This window comes from Melitaea cinxia, chromosome 11 (assembly GCF_905220565.1).
Source record: "Melitaea cinxia chromosome 11, ilMelCinx1.1, whole genome shotgun sequence".
NCBI classification, from domain to species: domain Eukaryota; kingdom Metazoa; phylum Arthropoda; class Insecta; order Lepidoptera; family Nymphalidae; genus Melitaea; species Melitaea cinxia.
This window is the reverse complement of record NC_059404.1, coordinates 4,244,954-4,259,145: the sequence shown is the minus strand read 5'-3', so window position 1 is coordinate 4,259,145 and position 14,192 is coordinate 4,244,954. Positions and strand designations below refer to the sequence as shown.

Genomic DNA, 14,192 nt, shown 5'->3' with positions numbered 1-14,192 from the left:
TGTGATGTGGCTCTTTTTAAATTTAATCGAGATCTGACAAGTATCTACTTTTGAGTTATCTCCAATAATGAGTATTTACTTGACTATTTTTTCGTCTACCTACATTGTATTACTGGTCAATGTAATTGAAATCGTTTTTTTTTTTCGTCTGTAAACAAACACGTATTTGTATAATTGGTAGATATGCGGACATTTTGAGATCTTAATAATCTATTCATAGTGTATCCGTTAAAAATATACAGCTCCGAAACATCACGCTTGTAGACTAAGGTCTAATCTTTTCCGTCGTAATTAAAAGATAAATAAACCTCATTTTTTACTTCACGGCTTTGATAATAAAATTGTTATTTAAATTTAATGATGATTTCAGATGAGTAATAGTTTTGCGTGTAAGACTTAATTGTATTAACTCCTTGCCTGTTCGTACCTAGCACTTACAAGGAATTATGCGCTAAGGAAGAAACATAAAAATAATGTGGTGGGGTTTTAGCTGTTATTTTGTTGATAAAACGCTAACATGTGAAGGTCTGTGTTATTTTTATAATTGAGTAAACACGTATAACATAATAGGGATAAGGGATAATGGAAAAGAGGCCATAACCAAACATTTGTAAATAAAGATCTACACTAGTAATACTTTATATATGGATAGAATTGATTGAAACTCAAAAACTACTTAAAACTAAACTACTTAGAGTTAAACTACAATTTTAAAAATTGTTTTACTAGTAGAATGCTACGATGTCAATGAGTGACATAGGTTATATTTTAACAGGAAATAACGAAACAGCCATGGGTAATAGTGAACCTAATTCAGCGAGTGGAGTCTAGGACAGAAAGCTAGCAAATATGAGCTTAGAAATACTGTTTTTTTTTTAATATATAACTAGGTCTAACCTAAACCTAAAATGGTATGTGTTACGTATGTGTTATCAGGCCTGAGACCGACGTGCGTGCTATCGTAGTGACGGACGGCGAGCGTATCTTGGGGCTGGGAGACTTGGGCGCCTGCGGTATGGGCATCCCTGTGGGCAAGCTGTCGCTCTACACCGCGTTAGCCGGTATCAAGCCGCATCAGTGCTTGCCTATAACTCTTGGTAAGATTTTATTTTGCATAGGTAAACATATACCATGTCTTTGGTTGAGTTTTTTTTTCAACGACCAGGTTGGCAAACAAGCGCACTTATAGTGTAAAAAGCTTCAGAGCCACCTGGTAATAAATAGTTTTATAATAAACCTGTGTCAGATATTACTCTTTCATAATACCAAAACAAATGTAACGAAGAGTCAACCATTTCTGTACTTAGTATAAGTACTCTATATTAATGCTAGTTTCTCAAGTAATATTGTGTTTCTGTAGTAAGTTAGGTGACCAGAGCCGCTGGGGAGGGTCAACGGCACGGTCAGCAACACGCTTTCGATGCTTCTGGTGTTGTAGTAAGCCGATCAAGTTGTATCAAAAGTAGATTGCATTATTACCAGTTGTAGGAGCGAACGTTACATTACCAGTACAGTACTATTACAATGTTTAAACTGTTAAAGATGTAACGAATGTCACATGACCAGTAGTGATAGTCATTTTTTTTTATGAAACTAGGTCAGCAAACAAGCATATGTCTCGCCTGATGGTATAAGCGATTGCTGATATATCGTAATGTTCGTTACCTCAGTATTTTCTCTATATAGGCATATGTTGACTTTGATAGTCTCCATTTAGGTAAAAAAAGGGAATACTTATATTAATTTCCTAAGGCCTTATTTAGGGTCTGTGGATAAGCGTGAAGCCGCTGCTGGCCCAGCTCCCTCTATTTTTCTATTGGCATCCCGATTTTCTTTTTTATGTCACTAGGTCGGCAAACAAGCGTACGGCTCACCTGATGGTAAGCGATTACCGTAGCTTATAGACGCCTGCAACACCAGAAGCGTCGCAAGCGCGTTACCGACCCAATCCCCCCAGGAGCTCTGGTCACCTTACTCACCAACAGGAACACAATACTGCTTGAAAACAGTATTATTTTGCTGTGATCTTCTGTAAGGTCGAGGTACTACCCCAGTCGGGCTGCTCCATATTTTGAGCAGGAATTTCCTGCTGTGCCCTACCTTAGTTACCGGTAACGTGAGCCACGCCAACACACTGATTGTGTATCTCCGATAAAATATAATTTGAAAGAACGTTATCAGTAGTGTGTTATTATTTCCAGACGTGGGCACGAACAACCAGACCATGCTGGACGACCCGCTGTACATCGGGCTGCGGCAGCGGCGCGTGCGCGGCGCCGCGTACGACGAGTTCGTCGACGAGTTCATGCAGGCGGTCGTCAAGCGCTTCGGGCAGAACTGCCTCATACAGTTCGAGGACTTCGCCAACGCGAACGCGTTCCGCCTGCTCGAGAAGTACCGCGGCAGGTGCGTGGCGTCAGTAGTATATCAATCTTTGAATCCAGTCGCTTAGCAAGCCTAGATGCTAAGCGCGAACAACGGAAATCCCGTCCTAAGCCCTCCTACGACTACACATACAATAAAGACGGGCAATTGTACTGTTTCTCTTGCTGCCGAACGTTTAAAACAAAGTTTGGCTTCGCTAGTCATTGTTATACTTGCATTTATTAATATTTAAAATATATTAATTACGACAATGAAACCATAGTTCAGTTTTTTATCTGACGTTTATTTTTCTTTTTCCTCTTACATTCGTCACATAGCAAATCTAATACAAAAAGTTTAAATATAAATTATACAACATCTTCCCTTTTTATTCCTGACCATACCTGACCGGAGGTCTAACTACCCGACCATATGATGTTGTATAGTAGGATGTTGATGGTGATGATGGTTGTTGTTGTGATGGTTGGATTGCGTCACTTTCTTGATTATCGACATCGGGAATGTAAAAAGGAATCATATTTAGAGGCTTTATGTGAAACCTGTTTCTAACAAATATCCTCCCATTTTCATTTGCTATCTTGTACGTCCTATCATTTGTCTTTCCTTTAATAATTCCTTTCTTCCAAAATCTCCCTATCCTAAATAACACGCCTTCTCCTGTTTCTATTGGTCTTAGATCTTTTTTATTCCTATTATAAAAATATTTGTCTTTATTTTGCTTTTCTATTAATTTCTCTCTTAAATTTTGGTTGACTTTTGGGTAAAAACATTTCTGATTAATGGGAACAATACCCCTTATTTTCCTATTAAATAAGTTTTCTGCAGGAGATGCAATTGTATTAGAAATTGGTGTATTACGGAATTCTAATAATATTAGGTATGGGTCTTTTTTCTCATGTATAGCCTTTTTAAACAAATTTTTAATGGTCTGTATTTCTCTTTCCACCATGCCATTTGATTGTGGATATTCTGGACTAGACATAATATGCTCAAAGTTGTATTGATTAGCAAACGCTTTAAAACTCATGCTGGAAAACTGCGGCCCTCCGTCACTAAATATTTTTCGTGGAATGCCGTGTCTACTAAATATTTGTTTTAACTTATCAATGATATCTTCACTTTTTATTTCTTTTAACGCAGCAATCTCTGGATATTTTGAATAATAATCTATTACAATTAAATAATCAGTACCATATAAATGAAATAAATCAATACCCACTTTTTCCCATGGTAACTGTGGTACCGCATGTGGAATTAAAGTCTCTTTTTTATTATTGTTACTAAAAAGCTTACATGTTTCACACCGCGATACTAATTCTGTGATTTCGTGTACCATTCTGGGCCAATACATAGCCTCATTTGCTCGCAACAACGTTTTTGTTATGCCTAAATGTGGAAAATGCGCCCGATGTAACATCTCCTTTCTTAATTCAGGCGGCACTACCAAAGAATTGCCTTTGAATATCAAGTTTGACTTATATGTCAAGCTGTCTCTTACATGCCAATATGATCTTATTTTCTCCGGTACAGAGATTTTATGGCTTGGCCAACCTTTAAGAATAAATTCCTTTAATAACTTCATTTCTTCGTTATTTCTCGTAAAGTTTTGAACATTATTTAATTGCTTTTTACTTATGTTTAATGTTTCTATCACTAGATTAATATTAGCCTCAATATTACTCTCTTCTAGGTCAATTTGCAGACTGTCATCCGTATCGAATGATCTAGATAAAGTGTCTGCTATATACAATTCCTTGCCACGCTTATAGACTAAACTAAATTCATATTTTTGCAACTTGATTAACATACGTTGTATACGTGGCGAAGTGGAATTCAATGGTTTTTTTATTATGCCTATTAATGGATTGTGATCGGTTTCAATAGTTATATGTCTACCAAATATGAACTGATGAAATCTTTCACAGCCAAACAAAATTGCCAACAACTCTTTTTCAATCTGCGCGTAGCGCTGCTGACATTCGCTTAAAGCTTTTGATGCATAAGCCACTGGTAATCCATTTTGTAATAATACAGCGCCTAATCCATCCTTAGAACTATCAACGGAAAGAACTACCGGTAACTTTTCATCAAAAAATTGTAATACGGGTTTCTCAGTTAGTATCTTTTTTAACTCATTAAATACTCTTTCATGTTGTTCTAACCAGATAAAATTTACATCTTTTTTTAACAAACTTCTCAATGGTGAAAATAAATTTTGAAAATTTGGAATAAACTTAGAAACATAATTAATTACTCCAAGAAATCTTTCTAGTTCCTTTCTATCCTTTGGACTTTTCATAGATACGATTGCTTTTATCCTACTATCATCAAGTGTAATACCATCCTTGCTTATAATATGTCCTAAATATTTTAACTGCTGCACGTCAATCTTACATTTATCCTTATTTAGTTTTACATTCTCCTGTCTCAATCTATCGAATACTTTTTTAAGACGTTTATCATGTTCTTGTTTCGTTTTACCCCAAATCAAAATATCGTCAATATATACATCAACCCCATCTAAGTCATCTAGTATTTGACGCATTCGGTGTTGATAAACTTCAGACGCACTACAAATTCCAAAAGGCATTCTTAGAATTTGTATCTTCCAAACGGAGTATTAAAACAACATAAATCAGAGCTTGCTGCAGATAACTTTATATTCCAAAATCCATTTTTTACATCTAGAGTGCTAAAATACTTAGCACCTGAAAGTTTACTAGTGATCTCCTCAAGAGTAGGTAGTTCTACGTGTTGCCTTTTGATAACCTCATTTAAGTCCTTAGGGTCTAAGCACAACCTCAAATCTCCGTTAGGCTTATGAACAATAACTAAAGAATTGACCCACTCTGTAGGATGTGATACTTTAGATATCACTCCTATTTTCTCCAATTCATCAAGTTTTCTCTTTAGAATTGGTTGAATTGCTATTGGAACTCGTCTACTCGCATGAACAACTGGAGTGGCATTTTGTTTTAGTTTAATATCATATTCCTCTTTCATACATCCTAAGCCTTCAAATAAATCCCTATACTCTGATAATGTATTAATTTCATTGATTTTTAAATTTTGATTTTTTAAAGGATTAACTAAATTCATTTTAATCGCTGAATGTAGTCCTAATATGTTGCTTGCTTTATCTGAGTCTACTACATAGAAATCTAATACGTAGTTTTTGCCATCATACTTAATAGGCAAAGAACACTTTCCAAGACAGTTAATTACTTGACCTGTATAGGTTGTCAGCCTGGCCTTACACTCTAAAAGATTATTTTTGTCTAATCCTAAATTTGACAAGTTTCTTCCAGATAATAAATTCGCCTGAGCACCAGTATCGACTTTTAAATCAAGAGACACATTATTAGATCCAACGACAATTGTCCAATCCTTCGTGTCTTCCTTTAGAGAATTTATGAAAACTGATCCAAAAAATATAGTCTTAATATTCTCCTCCATATTTTCACATCTTCTTTCATCATTCTTCCACATTATGAACAAAACGATTTTTGCATTTATTTGCAAAATGATTGTAGCCATTGCAACGAACACAACGCTTGCCAAAGGCTAAACATCTCTTCACTGGATGAATATAGCCACATCTTTGACATTCACGTGTATAATTTGTATATCTGTCTTTCTTCGTAATCTTTCCGGCATTATCTGCAGTGTTTGGTTTTTTATTAATCTTTTGTATGTTATAGTCTACATCGTTTAAATTATCTAGATTGTTCGAAGTACTAGTCGAAGAACAAATTTTCTCAAGTTGCCTTTGTGTTTCTTGCGATGTGCGACATATATCAATGGCTTTAGCTAAGGTCAAATCTTTTGTACGTAACAATCTATCCTTTACTGTTTTGTCAGAAATTCCACACACTAGTCTATCTCTTATCAAGCTATCTGTTAAAAAATCGAAGTTACACGTACTCGAAAGATCTCTCAGAGCCACTGAATAGTCCTCATACGATTCTCCTTCATTTTGATTCCTGGTAAAGAATTTATATCTTTCGTAAATCTCATTCCTTTCAGGATTAAAATGTTCTTCGAATTTTTCAATTACTTTTTCAAACTCGAATCGATGTTCCGGTTTCTCAAAATTAAATCCATTATATAATTTTATTGCCCTGTCCCCTATGGCGTTTAATAACAAAGCTGTTTTTGTTTTTCCGTCCTTTGCTTCATTTCCAGATGCAATAATAAAGATTTCATACCTTTGTTTGAAAAATCTCCAGTTTTCGGACATTGACCCTTGCCAACTAATTTCTGTTGGCAGATTTATCGATCCATTTGCCGTGACTACTTTTTTCTCCATTTTATAATATTTATGTAATTTTCTATTAAATAGTAATATTATTCACAATTAAATACGCTTTTCCGACTGCGCCATGTTATACTTGCATTTATTAATATTTAAAATATTAATCTGACGATAAATCTTAAATTTATCTGACGTTTATTTTTCTTTTTCCTCTTACATTCGTCACATAGCAAATCTAATACAAAAAGTTTAAATATAAATTATACAACAGTCATCTCAGAGCGCACGCCAGGCGCTAACAGAGGGTCGCCGTAGACGGATACGTCTTGGACGACATCCCCCCAGGAGCTCTGGTCACCTTATTCACAGGATCACAATACTGCTTGAGAGCAATACTGGACTGCTCCGACAATCTATCGATCGATCGATCGATCGAGGCTTCTAAATGTTTTTGTACTTAAATTAGGTGTTCGAGCCAGCCTCAATGAGGTTATTGGTGTCATTATAGTGTATTCGCGTTATAAAAATAGTGAGTCAACGCTGTCACATAGTTTATCCACGCCACTTTGTCACTTAGTTCCACCAATTAAATGGTAGTAAAAAAGAATGCCGTGCTCAAATCGACCAGTTAAAATAAGTCATTCAAATAGGCGATGCAATAAGTGACAGCGATGACACTCTATTTTCTTAACATCAATGGTATATACTTAGTTCATTACTTAGTCATTCAGATCGGGAAATATTGATTTGTCCAAAAAAGTTTTGAGGATGCTGATGATTTTGTAGGATCGATTCACATGACTCTTTACACACTTTAATCATTGTTAGTAAAAGAAAATAATAAGCTTAAAAACACATTAGGAAGTACATTTCGCAAGGACAAAATAAGACCATTGTTGTTGTTAGCACTCTTTGCCAGTCATCAAATTTTCACCACATTTTACAAATTTTCGTAAAATACACAATTTATTTATGTATAATAGGTATAAGTTTTTTTTTCAATGGCCTTGTTGTTTTATTATATTTCCCGCGCTTAAAGTAAACAACGCAACATTAAAGTTTTATGCGAATGTATTTTATGTCATATATTATTTTTTTAAATTTTTCGAAGATGGAGAATGATCGCCTTTACGAGAAAATAAAAAATAAGAAAATTGAATTTGCAACACATACTTTCGCTATCGTTTGTTAAGAACAATTTTTTTTATACATTTTTAAATTCTTATGACACGATTGAATTCGTAGTATACCAAAGGTTATAGCGATCTGTTTTCAAGGGCAGATCCAGAGGGGGTCATGGAGGTCATGACCTCCCCCTATGCTGGGTCCAGGATCTAGGTGAACAACTAATTAAAATTCTTAAACATAGTATTTTTTATATTTTTTTTTTTTTTTTGTCACAATATGGTCACAATATAGATATTTTGAAGTACAGTACTTACATACATTAATAAAACGTTTTTACGTGTATCTATTATTATCAAAATTAAATTATAACCTCTTGTGACTTGACCACGACTATGTGACCCCCTGGCGCCAAAGCTGGATCCGCTCTTGTCTGTTTTACCTAGCAATATGGGAAAATCAATACCCTATAATAATTGTAAATGATGTCAATGAAGCTAAAGTTAGAAATAAGGTCAGAAGAAAACATACATAAGAGAATTTGAATTTCAAATGTATTTATATTACAAATACTATTGAATCGTAATGTAAATGTAAATATCAAATGTGATAAATTCAACTTCATTTCGTTATTTATAGATACCAATTATGTGCTCTCAATTTTACATGCACATTTCATATATTTTATTGGCCATACAGATATTTGCCGTTGTCTGGACTTTTTGCTTATGTATTGTGTTTCTGGACCACCGCTTCAGCCTGTAATATCCCACTGCTGGTTATCGGCCACTTTCCCCATGTAAGAAAAGGATCAGAGCTTAATTTCTACTATGAGTAACGATCGCTATCAGGTGTAAATGATAACAATCGGGACCGACGGCTTAACGTGCTCTCCGAGGCACGGTGGGGAGACCCACAAGGACTGCCACCTCTGAACCACCGAAACAGGAGTAAGTCCGAGTGGGAGCCGTCGAGTGTGACATGACATGACATGCGGGTAGTTAACGGTAGTGAGGTTGTAGGTACTGCACGTTCAACGACGACATCCAGGGCACGGCGGCGGTGGCGGTGGCCGGGCTGCTCGCGTCGCTGCGCATCACCGGCAAGCGGCTCTCCGACAACGTGTTCGTGTTCCAGGGAGCCGGCGAGGTGAGGCGTACTCCCAGACTAGACTTGTTTTAGTGTAGTGGAGCCCTATAAGTACGTGTATTTTAGAGACAGCGAAACCCCATCGGTAGCCGCGAGTTGAAAGGCTTGTTTGCCATTAATCGGCACATAGTAGAATCTAAAATGTATGTCATATTTTTTAGTGTAGTGGGGATTTTAGAGACAGCAAAACCCCATCGGTAGCCGCGAGTTGAAAGGCTTGTTTGCCATTAATCGGCACATAGTAGAATCTAAAATGTATGTCATATTTTCGAGTAAAGAGCATATTTATAGTATATTAATACAATTTGGATTTGGTTTCTTGACCTTAACATTTGTCCTTTGTATGAATTTTCGTAGATGATATCTGCCAAGTTACACGAAATTGTGTGCTGAATTACGTCTTTAGGATGATTAACTTAACTTAATCTTCTCAATAGGCATCTCTGGGTATCGCAGAGCTGTGCGTGATGGCGATGAAGAACGAGGGTACATCGGACGCCGATGCACGCTGCAAGATTTGGATGGTGGACTCAAAGGGTCTCATCGTGAAGAACCGTCCTGAAGGTGGACTGAACGAACACAAGGAGAAGTTTGCCCAGAACTGCTCCCCCATTCGGACACTTGCCGAAGTTATAAATGTTGCTAAGCCTTCTGTACTGATTGGTAAGTTCCGTTTTAGAAAAATTGGTTTATTCCTAGATCTAAAATATTTTTCTTATAAAATCAAATATATCTTTTAAATAAAAGCTAATTGATTTGCAACAGCTGCAGTTGCAGACCTAAAAACAACATAAATATTAAGTTTAAAGTACACAAAGAGTACTATCGCTGGTTTAGTGGTCGACTAAAAGACTGCAAAAGTACACGAACTTACACAGATTGTCGATATCGCAGGCGCGGCCGCTATAGGCGGCGCGTTCACTGCAGACATCTTGCGCAAGATGGGCGAACTGAACGCGCGGCCGGTCATCTTCGCGCTCTCCAACCCCACCAGCAAGGCCGAGTGCACCGCCGAGGAGGCCTACGCCAACACCGACGTACGTGGCACTAGTGACTACTGGCGTTTGTCCATCTTCCCCTCTTATACTCGTATTTATATTATAAACATTCAGAATAGTATGTATTACGAGTACAAATAAGTTTCCGTAGTTTTTTTGTCGAAAATTAAATATTTATCATGATAACGGTAGTCTCTAAGTTTATTCAAAGTTTTGTCCATCGATAGACACTTTTTCTATCTTTATGTCAGCATTCGGATTCAACGTCCGAAGAACTACGTATTTTGAGGCTATCTACGAATCAACCCAGTTTTCGGTGTGATTTGAACGGCTTCTCCGACAGAACATATGCTATTGATAGGAACAGATGATAGTCGGACGGCGCAATGTCTGGTGAATACGGCGGGTGGGGTAACACTTCCTATTTAAGTGTTTTCAAATATTGTTCACCGGAACCGCTACATGTGGGCGAGCATTATCATTTAGGAGAATAATTTTATCGTATCTGGTGTAGTATTAAGGGCGTTATTCTTTCAGAACTTGGCTCACTCTCATCAATTGTGTTCGGTGGAGAATTCCAGTGATTTTTTCGCTTGGCTTAAGTAATTCGTAATACACCACACCCAGCTCATCCCACCAAATACACAGCATCAGTTTTTTTCCGCGAATAATCTTAACGATTCGATGTAAAAACCTTTTTTATGCTTTGCTAGCAGCATTTCACTCATGCATAATCGGCGTTCAATGTCTCTTGACTTTAATTCGTATGGAACCAAATTACCTTCTTTATGAATCATTCCAAAATATTTTAAATGGCGTGAGATTGCATGCTGATTGCTGACTTATTTCTAATGTAAGTCCAAGTTCCTTTTGTGTTTGAGACGAATGCTCTTCCAATTATTCCTCTAATTCTGCATCCTTCCTTCCACCGCGATCTTTGTCGTCTACATCAAAATAACTATTTTTAAACTTTTGACCCCACTCACGACATGTTTTCTCACTCAATATATGCTTCTTCAAGCAATCGATGCACATGCTGCAGATTTTTTAAAAATTAAAGTTGCAATTTTAGAGATTTTGAAATAACAACAGTATATAATAATAATAATGCAAAGTTATCAATACGATAGGGTTGTTCTTGAATGAGCAAACTAATTTTCAAGCCGATTATCATCTGAAAATTTTAACTTACCCTCGTGCAGCGCTTTTATCTTTCATAACGGCGAGAAATTGTTTGTACTCTTGTATTTCAAATCTCATCGGAGGATACGTTTACGCTTTACAAACGCCTTATGGGAGTGCTTGAACTCGTTGTACTTATTTTTAGGCCATATTATGTAACTTTTTGGTGTTTCGATAAAGTTGACAGTTAGTGTAGTTCAACTATAGAACCGTATTCACTTAAACAAAAGAATTAAATTAATGAGAAGAACAAAGTTCCAACTAGTCTTGACGTATAATACAAATGACTTCCGAATACGAGTACGAAAATGAATATAGAATCATATATATCGCTGCAGCCTGCAGGGCCCAATACCACGGGCCGGTTTCACCGGTTTTGGATAAAGTTTATCTTGCACATAAGTTACAAATAGAATTCAATAGCAGAATGTAGAATATGCCATTAGGACGTGTTTCTCTTCAATTAATTAACTACAACGCTTAGATTGATATTTGGGAATAGAAATATCACAGAAATAGGTGTGGCGACCTCTATCGCGCGAAATACGAACGACTACAAACTACGTAATTAGAGAAAACTGACGTATGCTACATCGCGCTATCAGAGTTTTCCCCGACAACAACCGTCGGGGCATTAGCCCGCCAGACACAACATCCGTCTGGTCGGAGGATCCTCCCTTTTCCTTACACCCCCAAACTGGTGACCCCGACGTGATTCCTCATACAGCTAAATAGGTATAGTGGAATTCGTTGGTAATAAACAGTAACGTATCAAAAACTTATATCAGTTCGATGCAAATCAAATAGCAGGCCCTAGCGAGCGCAACCTCATTTCCTCGGTAACGCGTGCCCCGCAGGACCGCGCCATCTTCGCGTCGGGCTCGCCGTTCCCCGAGTACCTGCGAATAGAAATATCTCATAAATATAGTGGAATTCGTTGGTAATAAAAAGTAACGTATCAAAAACTTATATCAATTCGATGCAACCTCATTCCCCATCGCTAACGGTACCTCAGTAAGCGTGCGTGCCCCGCAGGACCGCGCCATCTTCGCGTCGGGCTCGCCGTTCCCCGAGTACCGCGCCAAGGACGGGCGCGCGCTGCGGCCGGGGCAGGGCAACAACGCGTACGTGTTCCCCGGCCTCGCGCTCGGCGTGCTCGCCGCCGGCATCGTCGACATCTCCGAGGACTTCATGCTGCTGGCCGCAGAGGTCGGTTCCCTCACTCGCTTTCACTCACTCAAACATTGAAGCTAGGTCTCTCTGGTTTGATTTTGTTGCTCTCGTGATCTAAAGCGATGACTGAATAATTGTGTTTGCAGGCAAACGAAGAAAAATGGACTTCAATTATTTCGACAAGTGATACAACGTGGGTAGACGAAAAAAAGAGTCAAGTAAATACGCATTATCAAAGATTACTCCAAAAGTTGTAATCAGATCTCGATGAAATTTAAATGTGACCACATGATAAACATCGGCTTTCGATTAAATTAAAAATCATCAAAATTGGTACACCCAGTAAAAAGTTATGCGGATTTTCGAGAGTTTCCCTCGATTTCTCTGGGATCCCATCATCAGATTCTGGTTTCCTTATCATGGTACCAAACTATGGATATCTCCTTTCCAACAAAAAAAGAATTATCACAATCGGTTCATAAACGACGGAGTTATCTCCGAACATACATAATATATATATACGGTCGAATTGAGTAACCTCCTCCTTTTTTGAAGTTGGTTAAAAATGTGCTTGATTATTTGCGTTTGTTAATTAGGTTGTGTTATAGAGCGAAGATTTGATTGCGCAGCAGTAAGATAGTTACAAGCTGATAAAACTACATTTTTGTTAGTCTTAAACAGTCCTTGATTATTTTATAACGTAATATATTGTCATTATGCTACGTTATTAAAATAACTTGATATATTTTTTCTCTAAATTTGGATCTGTAAAAACCCAGAAGTCCTTTTTCTTCGACAAAATAACAGGAACCTAAGTACTACTTACTATAGAAGATGGAGACTAGGTTTTAGATTAAGAACCGTCATTTTGAAGAATAGGTTAGGGTTATTTTTTTTTGTAAATTACTATAGAAGATAGAGACTAGGTTTTAGATTAAGAACCGTCATTTTGAAGAATAGGTTAGGGTTATTTTTTTTGTAAATTACTTTAGAAGATAGAGACTAGGTTTTAGATTAAGAACCGTCATTTTGAAGAATAGGTTAGGGTTATTTTTTTTTGTAACGAAATTATGTCGATAAACGGTCTTATTTGGAAGTTAGATAGGTTAAGGTTTTTTTTTTTTTTTGTAACGAAACTATGCCAAGAAACGGTCAAATTTTCAGCTTAGATAATACGACGGTTCTTAATCTAAAGCCTTACCATTTCTTAATAGAAATATTTTATTAAAATTTCAGGCCCTGGCTAAAATTGTGTCACAAGAGAATTTGGACCACGGTAGCGTGTACCCACCACTCGCAGATATCCAAGAATGCTCCGTCAAGATCGCCAAGAAAGTTTTGGAACACGCGTACAATACAGGTAAATTTTAATCTTTCTTATAAATTAGTGTAATTGGTCGATTGAGTTTAGAGCTCTAATTTAAGTTTTTAATCACTGGAAACTTTTTTTAATATTAGGCTGACAATGTGCAATGTTTGACAATATAGATCTTTATGTTTCGCACCTTTTGTTATTTGGTGTTCTGATCTATCTATAGTAATATTATAAAGCTGTTTGAAATTGTAGCTAATTTGAAAGTTTGTTTGTTTAAGCGCGTTAATCTCAGAAAGTACTGGTTCGAATTTAAATATTCTCGTGTTGGGTAGCCGATTTATCGAGGGGATATTCTTTTCCTCAAATTAACGCGTGTGAAACTGCGGAGCACAGCTAGTCTGGCATAAAATGTATTGCGGCTATCTGCTTAATTTCTAGAGTTTATCTAATATGGTTTCTAAATAACTTGTAATTGTTTCTTGTAATAGTTTCTTGAGTTTTCTTGATAGCTTTTAGGAAACGAAAGAGACGTTTACGAATCTTGATCGTGTAAGATATTGGATTAAATGGAATTTACGGGTTAACATTTTACAAGCCTAGAAAATAGTCT

General features: G+C 36.9%; 1 protein-coding gene across 1 annotated transcript in view; it reads left to right on the top strand.

Moving 5' to 3' along the window:
- Window positions 1-14,192, top strand: part of LOC123658084 (NADP-dependent malic enzyme-like) — a 38,970-nt gene that overhangs the window by 23,306 nt on the left and 1,472 nt on the right. Inside the window, exons 4-10 of the mRNA XM_045593557.1 lie at window positions 937-1,097; window positions 2,202-2,406; window positions 8,788-8,914; window positions 9,352-9,577; window positions 9,809-9,951; window positions 12,130-12,303; window positions 13,504-13,627. Coding sequence (XP_045449513.1) covers window positions 937-1,097; window positions 2,202-2,406; window positions 8,788-8,914; window positions 9,352-9,577; window positions 9,809-9,951; window positions 12,130-12,303; window positions 13,504-13,627 — 1,160 coding nt within the window. The remainder of the gene's footprint in view (window positions 1-936; window positions 1,098-2,201; window positions 2,407-8,787; window positions 8,915-9,351; window positions 9,578-9,808; window positions 9,952-12,129; window positions 12,304-13,503; window positions 13,628-14,192) is intronic.